At 34.1% G+C, this 19,141-nt stretch overlaps 1 protein-coding gene and 1 pseudogene across 2 annotated transcripts; both read right to left on the bottom strand.

The window, feature by feature from the left end:
- Positions 3,108-4,034, bottom strand: Or8d1b-ps1 (olfactory receptor family 8 subfamily D member 1B, pseudogene 1; annotated as a pseudogene).
- Olr1271 (olfactory receptor 1271) lies at positions 10,101-14,610 on the bottom strand. Of its 2 annotated transcripts, XM_063264997.1 has the most exons (3): positions 14,401-14,610; positions 12,384-12,423; positions 10,101-11,358 (listed from the first exon to the last, which is right to left on the bottom strand). In XM_063264997.1, exon 3 carries the CDS (start codon positions 11,346-11,348, stop codon positions 10,419-10,421), a length of 930 nt encoding a protein of 309 aa, XP_063121067.1. In that variant the 5' UTR covers positions 11,349-11,358; positions 12,384-12,423; positions 14,401-14,610; the 3' UTR covers positions 10,101-10,418. The 2 variants fall into 2 exon arrangements, with proteins under 2 accessions (XP_063121067.1, NP_775422.1); NM_173300.2 differs by lacking the exon at positions 12,384-12,423 and having other exon boundaries at positions 10,111-11,358; positions 14,401-14,591.
- Positions 14,611-19,141: the final 4,531 nt, after the last annotated feature.

Below are 19,141 nucleotides of genomic sequence, written 5' to 3'. Positions count from 1 at the left end.
TAATGTGTTTAGTAGGTAGAGGAATAGATTCATTTTACTTCAATGTCACAATTTATGATGATTATATTTTTCTCAGTAAGTTGGGCATAAAAATAATTTAAAGAAAAATATATTTCAGATTTTTATTAAAATTGTTTTTAGAAATTTAGACGAAAGCTTTGTGATACCTCAATCTTTTAATCTTGATCTCAAATTTGGATCTTTTCTCTGAATTTTTGTAAGGAAAGAATCCTAATGAAAAATGTCTAATCTAAAATTTAATATATCTGTTAATACACAACAGACTCATGGCTGTTGATAGTATATTTTTTCATATAATACAGAAGAATAAATATTAATGAATATGATCCATAATAAATCATACCAACATTCAATAATTGGCAAAGATAGTCGGATCTTTTGAGTATACCCCTCCCTGATTCAATTATTAGCCAGTGTTATCAATATTAACAAAATTGATACAATAAAATAAATGATGATTGAGCACATGAGAACACATTTTGTATATTCTATCATTGGAATAAGCAAATTCGAAAAACATAAAAATAGGCATACATTAAAATTGATAATATCAAAATAATAGTATAAAATCAAATTTTGGGTTTAAATTACACGAAATAAAACTTATCTATAGGAGTTGAAATTTTAAAATTTATCTCATTCAGAAGCATATTGGCTGTTTGCTGCATGACTCAGAGCTTATTTAATGTAATGTACAATGATTCTAATGAGATATTTGTTTAAATTATATATATGAATAGATAATCATACCACAATAGAATTGATAACAACTCTAATTGTAATAGACTAAAATACCCTGATGACCACCTATAACTAAGTGATATACTGTCATAAATCCATGCATACAATAAAATTCAAAATATTAGAATTGCTTTATAGATAATATTTAAATGATTACTTTGAGAAAGAAAACCTAAGCACATGTTAATAAAATATTTATTTATATAAAATGTTAGAAATGCCATTCTCAGTTTACTGTGACTGTGTAAATATCAGCTATTGTCCACAAGCAGAGGTCAAAAGAAGAGTCATGAAAAATAATCAAACTGATTGTCATTTTGACTGCAGCAATAGTCTTAGAATTTATAAGTGTATCAAAGTTACATTTGTTTCTTAAATATGTGCAGTTTAGTGTGCTTCAACTTCCCCTGCATAAATTTGTGTGTATGATGTTTCCCTACGTAAAAATAACTGGCAAGAATCATGAAAATATTATGGAGATTCTGTTAGTGTTTTGTCAAATTTGCAAATTAATTTAAAAACTAGTATCTTTAATTGTTGATACATTCTATTCAAGTATTAATGGTCTTTTTGTTTATTTAAGTTTGCTTCTGGATTTATTGGGGAGAATTTGAGAATTTCCCCCAGATAAATTCTTCACATTTTTTTCTTCAGTACATGTACTTATGTTCTATTTTCTCCTCATTACAATGGTGTTTATGTTTTGTAGATACATATATGTCCTACTGAATTCTGAGGTATTAATTTATCCTGAAGTTTTAGGTTAGTTTTGTTACTGATTCTCTAGGGATTTAGGAGTAAGCGATTATATAGTCGGCAATTAAAACTATTTTTCTTTCTTTCCTAATTTTTACATTCTCTGGGGATTTCTTATATTGCAGCTAATTAAATAACAATGTATACTTAATAATAATCATGATGAGGTAGGTGTACACTTCCTTATTATTGTCCTGGTATAAGGAACTATTGACTCATGAAAGTCAGGCCCAAATGGAAATTGAGAATCTTGAATAATCTGAATAGAAAAACCACATTAAGTTACACTGAGCAGAAGCTGCACCCTAAAACTTCCCATCTTCAACTGTTTTTCTCTTGGGTTGCTTTTGATTTTCTTGTGCACTTGTTTTGTCCTCTCAAATATTAATGAACGGACCTATAAACCAGTTGCATATTTAGAAATATTATGTATTATTAAGCAACTCACTATCTCTCACATTGCAGGTTTTCTTTTTAAAAAGTATACAACTTGTACTTTGACAATTTTATACATATGTTTCACGCATTTTGCATTTTTCTTCTTTAAACTGCAGCTTCTCTCATCTCCATCTTCCTCATATCTAGTCCCCTTTTCCCTAACAATCACTTCTCACATTATATTTACATTTTCTGTCTCCTGGTTATGGCCAGGACCATTTGCATCCTTGGGATTAAAACTCTGTGTTGCACTTCCGTGGCCACTTGGGTGCCACTACTGTAGAGAGTGTCTCCTCAAATTCCAGATTCCATCTGCAGTCTACAGATCAGTTCTGTGATAGAAAATACTAATATTAATTTTCTAAATAGTCATAATTACAATCTGTCTTCCATTTTGTTTATATACATAAGCAAAAGTTGTTTCAGCACTTATTGGAGACGCGTACATTTACACTGAACAGTGTGGTAAATAGAGACTAATGGTTACCTAAAAGGCTGGGAGAAAGTGATGAATAAGGCATGGAGCCTGAGAAGTCTTTTGTAATACTCTCACCTCTAAGGTTCAAGAAACATTACAGATGAGAGGACAGGAGGGAAAATAAGGTTTAGAAGATAGGGGGAAAGGAGGTAAAATAATATCATCCAAATATGACACAGTCGTTGCAAACTTGAATTAAAGAATTTGAGCTTGCTCTATTGAGCCTGTTTAACAGAATAACTCACAATTCTTTGTGAATCCTGAAATGGTCCATGAGAGGACATACCCTAGGGCTAAATAGTAATTCAATAATGAACGCTGAATATTAGGATGAGAAGATTTAGGTTAAAGAATCCTGCTGTATTATTTCTTTCATATAAAAGAAAAAGTTCAGCTTTCCTGTCAAATCAATGACATGAGATTTACAAAATCATGTTCTATTTTGCTGGATATTGAATCATGCTACATGTTAAGGCACTTTTTAAAAACTGGATACTAGATACAGCCCCATGGTATAGTTCTTGCCTAAAAGACAAGATACTCTGAGATTTATCCCATTACAACAAGCATAGATATGTTGAATATTTCAAGAGAGAAATGAAAATGAATAGAAAGAAAATATTTGCTTTAGATTAGTTCACTTCTACCATGTATCATATGTCAAATGTAAGTCTTATCTCCTTAGTACGAATCTTGCCAATGATTTCTTCACATCTTTGTTCCTCAAACTATATATTAATGGGTTCAGCATGGGGATTACTGTGGTATAGAACACAGAAGACACCTTCTCTTGCTGCAGGGAGTTACTTGAAGGAGGCTTAAAATACATAAAGGTGATAGACCCAAAGAAGATCCCCACAGCCATGAGATGAGAGCTGCAGGTTCCAAATGCTTTGGACCTGCCCTCTGATGAGCTGATATGAATGATGCTGCAGAATATGAAGATATAGGAGATGGCAACAGCTAGTGTAGGCACCAAGGTGTTGAAGCCTGCAATGATAAATAGGAGAAGCTCATTCAGCTTTGTGTCAGAGCAGGAGAGGTTTAGGAGGGGAAGAACATCACAGAAATAATGGCTTATGATGTACGATTTACAGAAGCTCAGATTCATCATAGCACTTGTGTGTGCTAAAGCTGACATAAAGCCTAAGATGAAAGCAACCAGTACTAGCAGTGAGCAGAGTCTAGGGGACATCATCACATTATAGAGCAATGGTCTGCAGATGGCCACATAGCGATCATATGCCATGGCAGTCAGGAGGTAACCCTCGGCCACCACAAAGATTACAAAGAAAAAGAGCTGGGCCATGCACTCTGAATAGACAATCATATTTTTCTTCCCAAGGAAGTTCACCAGCATTTTGGGTGTAATGGCAGTGGAATAGCAGAGATCAACAAAGGATAAACTGCTGAGGAAATAGTACATGGGAGTGTGCAGAAGTGGGCTGACTGAGATGAGCAGGATCATGCCCAGATTCCCCACTGCTGTCACCACTTAGATGCTCAGGAACAGAAGGAAGAGGGGCAGCAGGAGCCCAGGCTGCTGGGTTAATCCCACCAAGATGAACACAACTGCTGCAGAATGATTCCCAGTGCCCATTCTTTGATGGTTTCTGTGGAAATAGAAAAATCAGAGTTTAGTGTATTATCATACTACAAGGAAAATGCCTGACCTCATATAATAACTAAATATATCTTTGAAGAAGATCTTTATTCCTCTTCCAAAAAAACTAAAGGTTAAATTGGAGGTTGCAAATGTGCCAAATGTATTATTTTCATCTCCTGTTGAAGGACCTAAATCTATATCCTTTAAATTTCTCCCTTAGGATTTTGTGAATAAAGTGTTTCCTTACTGACTTAGAAACATTTTTCTCCTTTTTGGAGCAGCAAAATAAATTTATCCCTAAGGAGAAAATGAAGTATGTGCAGACAGATGAAGAGTAGAAACTGTTTTTTTGTCATTCATTTAAAACAACTCAAGGAGCTGAGACAGAATTGATGTGGCTTTGACAGCAGTTTGGGCCATATTCATTATAGTCTCAACTGAGGCTCCATTTTTCAACCATTTCTCAAAAAAACAGAAAACAACCCCCAAACAAACAAAAAAAAAAACAATAACAACAACAACAACAACAACAACAACAACAACAAGCTATATGAACCTATCCAACAAAATTTCAATGAACTAAATCAAGAAACTAAAACGGAGTAAATGGCTGTGGAAAATCCTACAACTCTTTCTCCAGTTTCATTACATAAAATTGTCTTCAAAATACCTGCAAAAAAAAGAAATGGTAAAGTCTCAACCCCACTGAATTGAATATCAGTTTTTTCAATCTCTATCTGGAGGGAAGGTATAAATGTACATGTGTAAAAAGCATTCAATCACTGTCAGAAGGAAACTGTCTCTCACCTAACAACTCCTGAATCCCTCCTATGTATATACAGACTGTTAAATAGCTATTTCCATAGTTCATTGTGATGAAACTCTGCAGCCTATCTACACTTGCTTACCCCAAGTTTCACAAGGAGAGTTTTCTCCATCTTAACCAGTCTCAAAATATCACCTATGTAGTACTCTAATTATAAGGTTAAAAGGCATTACCCATGAAACACCAAAATCCAAAGGACAATCATTAAAGGACAAGGGTATTTTATTCAGAACATGATAAAAAAGGACGATGTAACTATACTTGACTATTTTGTTAACTGATGCCCACAATGGTTTTGACACTGGATCTATACAATTAATGGATGTGCTACATATTTCTACCCAAGAAACATTAAAATCTAAGGGGCCAATCTTTTCCTCACTGTGAAATAATTTTGTAATGGAGCCATGTTAGATGACACTGTATTATCAGAGCAAGTTACATCTTCTATTTTGATAGAAATGATGGTTACCCTCTTCCCTTGCCCTCTTCTTCCTCCCCTTTTCTATCTGTCTATCTTCATACATTTTATGTTCATTTCTTTCATGTGCTTTACATACCTTATGACACTGAATTCTTTTAGACCCTTAAAGGGTTAAATATTTCTCATTTAGAAATGCAGGTTAAGACAATATGAGGGTAGGTTCATAGCCAGAGTCTAGGGCATATGACAATATATTAGTGGTTGACATTTTATTGACATTTGCCATCTATCTAACCACAAATCTGAGAGGTTGCCAATGTGAACCATTTTAGCTGTCAAAGGATAGTCCAGATTTCTAAAGCTTCTCAGAAAGGGTAATTCTAGATGATAAACAAGAGTATGGGATTGGGATCTCCTTGAAGTGAACAACTTGGAGCTTATTCACTATAGGATTAAAACAGCGAGACAACAGTTCAAGCTAAGAGTACCTTATCTCAAAACTTTTATATAATTTCTAAAAATTAGGTTTGGATAAGCCATAGAAAAAGGAAAACATATATATCGGGGTTTAATGGATTTTATTTTTTATCAAAAAGGGATGTTAAATATAACATGAAAGAATATTCTTCCAAAAGCCTTCTTCAAGGAAAAGAAGCCCTGGTGTGAATAGGTTTGAGGTATATTTCTTAGACTTTATCTTGATGGTCTCGAGATGATCTGTGAGATCAAACCCCACAAATGGGTAATAATGAATTCAAATGAGTGTTTTCCTGCTACTCTCATAGTCACTGAAAGTTTACATGGGTGTATTAAAACAACTAATACTCCAGCTGCAAATAAAGCTGTCAAACCTTGGGATTTTACATATTTTGGGGGCAAGTAAAATAAAAAATGATTTAAAAGGCTGAACTTTCCAATACTCTCAGCATCAGTAAAGGCTTCATTTCAAAGTCTGACTTTATTGCTGATAAGTTTGACATTTTGCACAATCATTTAGTGAGTTTTAATGTGGAACAAGAAGGAGAATACAACTTTGTAAGAATTACTTTGACCAACCAAACCATGACACTAATCAATATGTAATATACTTTTAAAAACTTAAATATTGTAATACAGTGCAGAGATTTGAAAATATACATGCTTGGAATAAGAAGTATAGATTTGTGACTTTCCTTTTCAGTATAGCTACTTCATCTTTGCAGAAGATAGTTTAACATTTGAGAATATGTGCCTTTTATACATTTACTAACATCTAGATTTTGAAGTGAATTTAAAGTACCAAGCATTATTCTGGAGCCTAGTGAAATTGTGACATTTACTTTATCTTGTTGAGAGTTACTGTCTAGTGCTTCTAAGTCAGGAGGAAACTAAGAAGATTAATAATCTGTTTCCTCATGGTCTGAAATTTTTCCTTCAAGACAAAGTAAGAAACAATGTTTTCTGTTTACCAAGCAGTGATATATTTAAGGTTGGTTTTCCCTGTGGTCTCTTTCTTTTGGAGATGTGTGTCAGTTAATGCAAGATACAGAATCCTGTTAAATGCACCCTACAGAAAAGCTTTGAAAATGAAATACTTCAGAGTCCTAGATTCTGGGTGAGGTTCTCTATACCACAGCTGGGTAGATTTAGAATATAAACCGTTCCTTCAGATTTTGCGACCCAGTCATAAAAAAGAGCAAAGGATGATAGAAAAATAGGCAGGAGATACTAGCTACTGAATGTTGAGTAGTGAAACAAACACTGCCATATAAAACTGAGAGGTTATATGTGTGTGAACATGATGGTTATCCCAACCGTTCCTCTATGTGATATATTGTTGTCATAAATGATACTGTGTACTTACCTAGGTTCGTCACATAAAACGAAGTTCTTTAAAATTGTTTGGTTTCTTTTTTATGTAACATATAACTATTTTTGCTTTCAAAGAAATACCTCCTAATTTCTTGCACACATGTAGCCAATGCCGAATTCAAATTATTGGGTCAAGTGAATTACCAATATTCATTTAGTAAAACAAACTCAGTGTCCTAAAGCAGGTCACCTAATGCTTCCAATGATCTTTAATCATGAGTGTGCTGTTATATAGTTTTATGTGATACTCTTGAGACTTGGGGTTTATTATGAATACAAAACACTAATAAATGTACAAATCCCCTGTAGTCCCCAACATTAAAAAATAACCCGCAGAAATGACTACTGGGCCTCATATTTCCATCTGTCCCAGGAGTAATGATGATGGTGGAAAATAAAGTATTTATAACATATTTGCAAGTCACCTATCAGAATACAAATTAAGTTACATATTAGCTACTGCATTCTTTGAAACTAAGTTTTATTGATTTCTTTATACAGAAAATAATTTATTTTGGTTGGCTTTAGGTTACTTTAAAAAATCAAAATAAATAAGCAGAGAACTGTTTACACTTTTTGGGGGGGCCCTTGAGAGAGGTGCAATTTTTAAGAGGAGAAACTAAACAAACACATGCATTCATTCCCCATTCTCAAGGCCAGACACATTGTAGTTTTGAAAATGTTCCTCCAACAATATATTCAGAGATGAGTTTCCCCTCTATAAGATTAATTACAGAATTCCTCTCCTGTTTTGATGTTGTTCTTGTTGTTCTGTTTTGATTTTGGTGTAGAATCTTGCTGACCAGTTTGTACACTCAAATATGCAATTCTCTTAACTCTGCATTCAAGTGCTTAGATCATCTATGATCTAAATGCTTTGGTTCCTTTTTAATTATTCATTTATTTAAAAGATATTTTCACATTTATGCAGATTATGGTGTTCTCTTCTACTGATCATCTCAGTTTTCCTCATCGCCCCTCCTATCTGAATCTAAATTCTTCCTATCTCTTATTAGAGATATGCTATGCACATATTAATAAAATGTCTATTTACATGAAATGATAGAAATGTCCATTGCAATTCCCCTGTGACTCTGTGGAAATCAGCTATTGTCTATGTGCAGACATCAGAAGAAAACTTATAAGACATGATCAAAGATTTGTCCTTTTGTCTTGAGCAAATGTTCCATTATTTATAAGAATGTCAAAATTAATCTGTTTTATCTTAGATAGGTGAAGCTTCATGTACTTCAACTACCTCTAGATATGTTAGTGTATGACAATGGTTCTCTAAAGTAAAACTTAATGTCTAGAACCAGAAAAACTAATATGGGATTTTTGGTAGTGTTTTTTGAATTTATAAATAAATTGAAAAAATTAGTGTCTTTAAATATTAAGTCATTCTATCCAAGTGCAAAGTTTTACAAGTTCAAATCTGGTGAATTTTTGAAAATTTCTCCTATAAAAATTCTTTCTTATTTTTTTCAGTGCATGTATATGAGTTCTGCCATCTCTTCCTTCCATTACAGTAGAGATTATGTCTTGCAGCCTCACATATTTCCTTCTGAATTCTGTCTGCTAGTTTAATCTCTCTATAACTTACTGAAGTCTTAGGTTTTTTTTTTAATCACTGATTCTCTAGGGATTCGGAAGTAAGTTGTTATATTGTCTACAATTGAAAATAATGGGGTTGGGGATTTAGCTCAGTGGTAGAGCGCTTGCCTAGGAAGCGCAAGGCCCTGGGTTCGGTCCCCAGCTCCGAAAAAAAGAACCAAAATTAAATAAATAATGGTTTCCCTTCTTTTCTCACTCTTACACTCCCAGGGCATTTCTTATTTTATAGCTAATTCAATAAAAATGTACTTAAAATAAATCATGATGACCCAGATACAAGCTTCCTTGACCTTGTCTTAGTATAAGGAGCTATTGACTTGTGAGAGTCAGGACCAGATGGAAATCATGGATTTTCAATACTCTGAAGAGAATAAAAAAGTTAAGTCATGCTACAGACTGAAACTGCCAATCTTTTCTGCAATGGTCATTTTCTGAATTTCTTCTGTGAATTTTTCCTGATCTCTCACAGATTCATGAGTGGAACCACAACCCAGTTTCATTTTTATAAACATTAAATATTAGTGAGCAGACCCCCACCTCTCACATTACAGGTTTCAATTGAAAAATCAAATTTGTGCTTTGACAGTTTTATACATGTGTTTTTCTTAAGTTCATAATCTTTTATCCCATCTTCTTTTGTATTTCCTCTACCCTTTCCTTTTGATCATTTTCCATATCAATCTGTTTCTCCCATTGTCTATACATGTTTTTGTCTCCTGATTATAACCAGGGCATGTGTGTCTTTGGAGTTAAAACTAGGTGTCATGTGGGCACTGTGTTGACACAAGTAAAGATGTTCTCCAACTCCAGATTCTATCAGTAGTCTTATATACTTCGGTTATGAGAATTGCTACTTTTCATTATCTCAAATGACATACATCCAAACTGTATTCTAAATATTTAACATCCTCAGTGAAAAGCTATTCTCAACACTAAAGAAAAAAACTTCCATTTACATTTATCAATGATAAATAGAGACTAAGAAATTGAGAATAAGTGATAGATAAGATCTTTTGCATAAATAAGTCATTTGTACTACTATCCCCTCTAAGGCTCAAGAAACAGTGAAGGTGAGGAAAAGTAAAGAAATAGAAGAGGTAGAAGATAGGGAGAAGGACAGCAAAATTATATTATTCAAATATAACACAGTTATTATAATCATGAAATACAAGAAGATGTGCCTACTTCTCCTGAGCCTGCATAAAACAGAAACATTTACAGTTATTCATGAATCATGGAAAGGTTCATGGGACCAAAACCCTTCCTACAGACATAGAACTACAGACATAGAAAGGGTTCAATATACAACTATTAGATATTAGGTAGAGAAACCAAATACTAGAGAAAAGTCTAAATTATCATTTTATTTATATAACAAAGAAAGACCAATTTTTCCTGTCAAAGCAGTAATACCTACTTTACAAAACCATCTTTATTTTATTGCAAAAATCAAATCAGTGATACATGGTAAAGCACTTAATAAATATGAATACTAAATTTAGTCCTATGATGTAGTACTTGGCTAAAATTGGAATCTGCTTTGAGATTAATCCTAGCACCACAAATAAAGATATATTATATATTTCAACAGATAAAAGTAAATATAATGGATTTTCATTGGAACAATTCACTTCTACTGTGCATTGTTTGCAAAAAGTAAGACTTAACTCCTGACTGAGAATCTGCCCAGTGCTTTCTTCACATCTTTGTTCCTCAAACTATATATTAATGGGTTCAGCATGGGGATCACTGTGGTATAGAACACAGAAGACACCTTCTCTTGCTCCAGAGAGTTACTTGAAGAAGGCTTTAAATACATGAAGGTGATAGACCCAAAGAAGATCCCCACAGCCATGAGATGAGAGCTGCAGGTTCCAAATGCTTTAGACCTGCCCTCTGATGACCTGATGCGCAGGATGCTGCAGAAAATGAAGACATAGGAGATGGCAACTGCTAGGGTGGGCACCAAGGTGTTGAGCCCCCCAATGATAAATATGAGAAGCTCATTGAGATGTGTGTTAGAACAGGCGAGTTTGAGGAGGGGAAGAGCATCACAGAAGTAATGGCTTATGATGTACGATTTACAGAAGCTCAGATTCATCATAGCACTTGTGTGTACCACAGCAGAAAAAAGGCCTAGGGAGAAGGCAACCAGCACTAACAGTGAGCAGATTCTAGAGGACATGATCACATTATAGAGCAATGGTCTGCAGATGGCCACATAGCGATCATATGCCATAACAGTCAGGAGGTAGCCCTCAGTGACCACAAAGATTGCAAAGAAAAAGAACTGGGCCATGCACTCCGAATAGGTAATGAAATTTTTCTTCCCAAGGAAGTTCACCAGCATTTTGGGTGTAATGACAGTGGAATAGCAGAGATCAACAAAGGATAAGCTGCTGAGGAAATAGTACATGGGAGTGTGCAGTAGTGGGCTGACTATGATGAGCAGGATCATGCCCAGATTCCCCACTACTGTCAACACATAGATGACCAGGAACAGGAAGAACAGGGGCAACAGGAGCTCAGGCTGCTTTGTTAATCCCACCAAGACAAACACAACTACTGCAGAATGATTCCCAGTGCCCATCATTTGTAGATTTCTGGGGAAATAGGAAATAATTATTTAGTTTGCTATCACAGCACATACCTGCTCTCATATACAACTAAAAATTACATTTTGGAAGACTTTTAGTCAATTTACAAATGAAATTAAAATTTCAAAGAGGGATTACCAGAGTGTCAATATATTGTTTTGGTTCTCTGGCCACGAACACCTCATGTATCACTTTTATATTTTAAGTCGGGGGTAAATTCATATCACAAAATAAATTGCTTTCTTACTGCCTTTTGTATTCAAAAGTCAAATAACATTTTTGCCCTAAGGAGGCAGGTTTTTATCCCCAACAGACACAATTTTTCCTGAAACATGAAGAGTAGAAATTCTTTGTCGTTTTTTTTTCATGCATCTAACACACAACTCAAGGAGTTGAGACATGACTGTTATAGTTTGAAGCAAATTTAAGCTACCTCGGATATACTACCAACCTCATTCCATTGTTTAATCCTTTCTCAAAAATGCAAAAGAATCTCTGTGAACCAATTCCCAAATATTTCAACAAAAGACACGCAGCAAGCGTAGAAAATGGAAACAGTTTTGCACAGTTTCTTCAGAATCTTTACATAGATATAAAGGTAAGTTGAAGCTTCAGCCTCACTACTTTGAAAATAGTTTTATTTTTGTTTTGTTTTTAATCGCCAGCTAGAAGCTCAGTAGATAAATACTTTTCTAAAAAGCATTGAATCATTCTAAGAAGGAAACTGTCTCTAACCAAGAATATTCACCCAACACATCTTAGATACTATGTTGACAAAGTCTGAGACTCAGTCCTTTTCCCACTGTGCCATGATAAAAGACAGCTGCCTTTGCTACATTTGCTTAGTCCCCGGTTCACAAGGTGTGTTTCCTCCCACTCAACCATTCTCAAAAGTGTCAGTTGCTTAGTATCCTAATCATTACTAAAAATCTAATATATAAGATCTGATAAATACAATGGACAATCATTATGAGACAAGAACATTTGCTCAGGAACATACTAGAAAACAGTGCTGTAACTAAATACCTGACCATTTTACAAGTAGAGTTCAATGGATTTTTCATACTGCATCTGAAAAATGAAAGCACGTGTTGCATTTCTTTCCCTCAAGAAATACCACAGTCTCGTGGGTACATTCTTTTTCTGTTTGAAATGATTTGCTCATATAGCCTTGTTAGATGACAGTGTGTGATATCAGGTTATAGTTATCTCTTTCCTTTTGATGGAGATAATGTTTACTGTCTCCTATTTCTTTTGTACCTCTCCGTCTTTCCTACCTAGTCTTTTCTCACATGTTACATATTGATTGCATGTGTTTTCTCCACATTATGGCATGAGCTCTCAAGGACCCTTGAAGGAATATATATTTCTGATGTGGAAATCTAAGTTAGAAGAATTGAAGAATGCATTCAGGACTTAAGTTCAGGGTATATGGTTCCAGTACAACACTTCCATTGGTTTTACCTAAAATATAGTTAATATTTTACTGCCATCTAATTAAACCACAAACCTGAGAGATATGAGATTTTGCCAGTAGGAATTATTTTAGATATCAAAGGATGGACCAGATTTCTAAGCTTCTTTAAAAGGGGAATTCTAGATAATATACAAGAGGAGGGGCATGAGTTCTTGTAATCAATATAAAAGTCATTCTACACAAACATAAAACAGCAAGATGCCAAATTGAGCAAAGGGTACATTAGCTCATAATTGTATCTACTTCAGAGTAAATTAGAGTAGGGGAAAATAGAAAAGGGAAAATAGATTTTCCTGTGTTTAACAAAGCTATTATTGGGGATATTCAATATTTATGGGGAAAAACTCAAGAGAATATACTCCTCAGTCATTCTTCAAAAAACAAAAGTATATTTGAGTAGCTTTGAACTATATTTCACATACTATGGCTTCAATTGATCCCTAAAGGAAAAGAACCAAATCAATGAACTTCAATAGAGTGTTTCCATTGTACTGCCATAGACATTCAGAAACAACCTATGTGGATTGAAATCACATAAGAGTCCTCCTGTAAATAAATTCTCAGTATTTCCCATACCTTTGTGCAACAAAAAGATACATTATATTAAGAAGCTGAAATTTTGGATAAATTTAGCTACAAGAAAGTTTTAATTTCAAAGGCCAATTTCATTGCTGATTATTCTGTGACTTTCAGTAAGTTATTTTGTCACTCTTAATGTGAACTAAGCATGAGAATATAACATTCTAAGAATCCCTACGATGATCAAAAGTCGTGTGTGTAAATATTCAGTATATAAAACAGTAATGAATACTTTATATAGATTAAAAATTAAATATTGTCATACATTGTGGTTATGTACAAATAAACCAGCTTGGGATGAAGTATATAGTTTTGTGTATTTCTTCTTCATTTCAGATTCTCCACCTAGATGTGGAAATATACTAATATTTAAAAATAGTTGGCTTTTATACATGTTCAAATTATGGAAGTTCAGAGTGAGGTTAGAAGTACCAAGCACTATTCTGGTGGCCTGGGAGAAATTGTGATATAGACCTTTACCTTATAGGGTATGCCCTGGCTGGTGCTTTTTAGGCAAAAGGGAAACTACAAAGTGGTTCATGCAGTAGATAAATTAATAACCAATCTTCTTATGCTCTGGGATGATTCCTTCAAGTTAAAGTAGAAAGCAGGAATTTCTGTTTACCCAAAGGTGATATATTTGGTATTGATTTTTCCTTTGCTTTCCTTCTTATGGAGATGTGTGTAGGTTAATGTGCAAGGAACAGTGTCCTAGTAAAAACAGCATAAATATTTTTGGAAATTAAATGTTCCAGGCATGGATTCTCAGTAAGCTGGTTCAATTTGAATTGGATTAATTCTCTCAGATTGTGGGACCCAGTCATAGTAAAGTAAAAGCAAAGAAAGAGACAGGAGATAGTCACTACTACAGAGAATACTGAAATAAAAGTAAGTTAAAACTAAGATGTTGCATGTGCACAAAAACGATTGTCAAGCCAACTGCTCCTCTACAAGATATTATTCTGTTGTCATAAATGACATTGAGAACTTACCTAGGTCTGGCACAGAAAACAAAGTTCTTATAAATTGTTTGTTTTCTTTTTCATGTAACAGATAGTTATTATGACATTCAAGGAAATGCCCCCCTGATTTCTTACACATGTTGTATCAAGTGCTGAAATAAAAATTTTGCCCAACTGGCTTATTAACATTCATCTAATAGTACAAACTATCAGAGTCTTAAAAAGATCACCTCTAGCTTCCCAGGACCTATGAATGTGTTGTAACATGGAGCCTTTATGCAGTGTTTCTGAGACTTGGGATTTATTATGAATTCAAAACACTAATAAGTTTACAAATCCCCTATAGTCTAGAACACTTAAGAAGAGCCTCCAAGAATGACTTCTGAGCCCAATGTTACCCTCTGTCCCAAGAGTAATGGTGATAGCTTCAAAGAAAACTATTATAAACAAGTCATCTATCAAGATGGAAAATAAAGATATCACTTTTTACTAAGTTTTAATTGATTTGTTTTGTACAGAGAATTTCTTTTGCTTAGTCTTAGGTAACTCAAAACCATTCAAGAAACAAAACAAGCAAAAAGCTGTTTACACTGTAAGTGTGGCCCTTAAGACAGGCACCATGTTTATGAGGAGTAACTAAAATTGTATCATAAATCTTAATTTGTTTCTACTACGTAGTATGAATTAAATATATGTAAATTTATTCTATGTAATTTTTCTTCACTTTTTGAGATTCTATGTCATTATTTTCTTTCCATGGGTTTACTAATATTATTTTCTTCAGTATCTCACCTCATTTGCAGGGTCATAACCATATTCTTAATATCTAGGATTTATTTGCTACCAGGACTTGAGAATTTTCTTGATTTTCATTTTCTCCAATTTTATTGCATGCGACATCCAATATGTAGCCATCATATTGTTTCTTATTAAAAATTCTGTGTTTCATTCAGCATGTTTGCATTGGTCAAATACAATAAGCATACCTTTCACAAATTCTTCAAGAAAGTGTAAGACAACTGGCAGGTTTTCTAAGTTATTAAAAAATTGTTAAAAATATTAGCCTTTAGGTTTTTCTGAAATGAATCATAACACAAGTATGATAACAAGGTTTATTATTTATTTTACTATTTTGTTTTTGGAGTTGCATGGGTATGTTAACATTATTGCATACATATATGTATGTGGATGCATATACATGTGTATTAGGAGGTCAGAAGGTAAGTACAGGTATTGTACCTGTAATGAAGAAAATTCAAATAATTTTACTGATGTCATCAATAAAACAGGAATGTCCACTCTTCCACTCTCGTTAAATATATCTCAACTTCGTAGCTTAAGTAATATGGGTATAGGGATAAATAAGATAAAAGGAAAGGTAGAAGTCCAAGTATCCTTTGTTGTAGATGATATTGTTTTACAGATAAAGTCAACACCAAAAGTCACATACAGCTGATAAAACATTTATCAAAATATAAGTATACAAAATTTACACACAAAGGCCAGTAAACTTTCTATATACAAAGAAAAAGAAAAAGAAAAAGGGAGAAAGAAAGAAAGAAAGAAAGAAAGAAAGAAAGAAAGAAAGAAAGAAGGAAGGAAGGAAGGAAAGATAGATCATGGAAAGAATATGTTTCCCGGATGTCTAAAGTAAAATATACTGAACAAATTAGAGTGAATGAAAAATGACTAAGCCAACTCAGTCTGCCAATAGGTTCTCCAGCAGTGGAGCAAGGATGAATAGGGAACAGAAAACTAAACAACGTGGTAGCAGGTACCCCAGACAGTTCTGAGGCTGAAAGTGGGTTTATTTTTTACTATTCTGCTTCTATATCATTTTAATTATATGTAAGTAATAAGGTCTGTTCTAGGTTAAAGAAACAAGCCAGAAAATAAACACAAATAGTCAAGGAACAAGCAAGGCAATAAACAAAGTCCCATGATCACTGTTTCTAAGGGCTTATCAGCATGACCAAGATATCAGAGTCTACTACCCCATCCTAGCCCAAATTCATATCTTGCCTGAAGACTACTTTCTTTCTAGCCTAATATCAGACTCTTGCCTGGGCTAACTTCCCTCACCTGGCCCAATGTCAAATTCTTGTCCTGGAGTAGCCTTAATTCCTTGTCTAGTTCAATGTCAAGTTCCTGCCAAGTGGCTTCAAAAGCTCTCCACATCTCTCCGTTTTTTATTTCATGAATGAGACTATGTCTCTCTTAGGTTATCCTGACAAGAATGCCTTTCTTACTTGTCATGGAATATTCATTATCAAAGGCAATTACTTTTGTCTTTGGTTAGTAAGGCACTATGCAAAACTTACCTATCTCTGACTGCCAGCCTGTTAAATTAATGACTCTGTCTGGGGGTCCATTTTTAGTTTCCAGCCATGTATTTTGGACACCACCAAGTTGATGTTATTAAAAGCAAGACTGATCACTATGCGCAAGAATAAAATTATTCCCAAGACAAGAAAGGCTAGTATTGTCAAGTTATATATGCCATTCTTGAAGCTTAACCAAGACGGAAATATTGACTTCAGGCCATGAAAAATTTTATCAGCAATATCTGTAACATCAGAGTTTATCAAAGCAGCATTCTTTAAATTCATAATCTCACTAAACAACTTAATACATCCAGACAGGTGTTAGAATTATGCTCAACACACTGCAAGTGTCTTTAAACTATTTCACAATTATAGTGACTATCATTTTAAATTTTTGAAGTAATACAAATCCATCATTAATTAGCATGTCACTAGAGATGACTTCTTACCCTTAAACTCTGAACCCCCTCTTTGATAATTTGAATACTTTCATAGAGTGCATCAAAATGCCTACCTAAATCCTCGAGAGTACTCAGAGCATCAGTAATATCATTTGTTAAATAGTTAATAAGAGTAGCTGTCTTAACTTCTTGTGTCAAATGAATTGAAGAAGCAATGGTGCAAACTATTAATAAATTAACAAATGCTGCTATGTCAACAATATTCTAGCCCATTACCCTCTTGCTTCTTTTAAAGGCTGACTCACTTCTTCTATTACTTGAAAGGTTTTTTTTTCAGAATACCAAGGTCCTGTAATACAGGCAGTAAAACAAAAGCCAGTTGATAAACCACTATAACAGACATGCCAGATTTCAATATATTAACACAATTAGAAAGTGAACAATCAATAAACTTACATTAAATACTGAAGAAGAAGCAAAAATAATTTTAACATGAACAATAAAAGTTTGGGAGACTAAACACAAGCACTAACACTTGTTCAAAGTCCAGATCCTGTCCCAATTTTATCTATTGCTAACAGATCTTTATAAAGAACTGCAGCTAACTTCCAAATGTGTCTGCGAAAGTGTCCAGAACAATCCTTCCAAATGAAGTCTGTTGTTTTCAATATTGGATTGATTTCAAGACCAGCCCATGATTGAGTCAGAATAACTTGCCTCATTAAAGGAAAGAAAAGAGTCATTAAAACTTCACTTTTTAAGTTTTTGAAGGTTGTTTCCAGTCTCCATGTTCTCTGTACCATAGGGTCTAAAAAACTGAAGCAAGGTAGCTTATCCAATCTGAGATATAGGCAAGCAAAGGTGGGTCAGGAACATATGTTCAATAGAGTTTTCCGTCATCTATGTCAGGGCAGTCGGCAGGCTTACAGGTCAGCACCATCCTTTGTCCCAGCATCAGCATGCCACACCGATCACTCTGGAATCCAACACATACCTTCAGCATCCTACACAAACCAAACCAAACCAATACAAACCAAAACAAAACAAACAAACAAAACCACACAAACATGTTCTCTTCTCCAATTGTTTCTGTGTAAGGCCTATCATCTGCCTAGTATTCAAATCTGCTGTGTCATTGCCCTAACTAAGGGTCCACACAATCCAGTATGAGCTCTTAAATGTCCTTTAAAATAAGGAACAGTATATCCTCTTGAATTATTTTTGCATGAATAATTGCAAAATTTGAAATTTTGCAGTACCTAAAAAAGGAATAGTTTCAAGCAATTGTAACCCTTGAGATATATATTTAAAGCTTGATTTAAAGCTTGATTTTTCAGCATTTCTAAAGCAGTAGCTACATCATGTAGTTCAATTATTTGTGTTCAATAGCACAGGCTGCCCTCCCATTAGATGAGTTGTCTATAAATATAGTAAGCACATTTTATATGGACTGCATGCATAAATTTACAGGAAAAACAAAAGCATGCATAAAATGGTAACAACTTATTTTTTGGATAATAATTATGAATTTTGCCTGAAAAATTGCAATAGCTCAAGTATTCTGTAATATCCAATTTAGTTGCTATTTAGAATAAATAATATTTTGTCAGGTTCTTTCCCAAAATATTTTTATGATTCTATTCTACAATTCTAAAACAACACAAAACAGCCTCAAAATAGCATGTTAAAACTTTACTTGAATCTCTTGCTCTTTGCTCTCTTCTCTTCCCTGCTATTGCCTTATGCACCTTCTCTCTCCATGTCCCACCCCTTCCATCCACATGCTCATGGCCGGCCTTTACTTATCCCCTCTTCTACTCTTCTTCTCTCATTAATCCTCTTCATATTAGGAAAAAAAATTCTTGAAGACACACAAAAAAGTATCAACATTAATAGTCTCTTTTGCCGACGGACTTCTGTAGGCACATGAGAAAATGGCAAGAACACAAACAGCCAACAATTGATCATAGTCTATATAAAGTATCTCTTCTTGTCTAATAGCTTCCTCTAATTTCTGCAAAGCAATTTGTCCATTATCAGTTAATT

The sequence above is a fragment of the Rattus norvegicus genome, chromosome 8 (assembly GCF_036323735.1).
Source record: "Rattus norvegicus strain BN/NHsdMcwi chromosome 8, GRCr8, whole genome shotgun sequence".
Classification (NCBI taxonomy): Eukaryota; Metazoa; Chordata; class Mammalia; order Rodentia; family Muridae; genus Rattus; species Rattus norvegicus.
The sequence above is the reverse complement of the archived record's forward strand: the minus strand, read 5'-3'. Positions and strand labels throughout refer to the sequence as shown.

What these genes read in the sequence shown, in the direction of transcription:
- Olr1271 (XM_063264997.1), bottom strand. Translation starts at nt 11,348, where the DNA reads ATGATGGGCACTGGGAATCATTCTGCAGTAGTTGTGTTTGTCTTGGTG.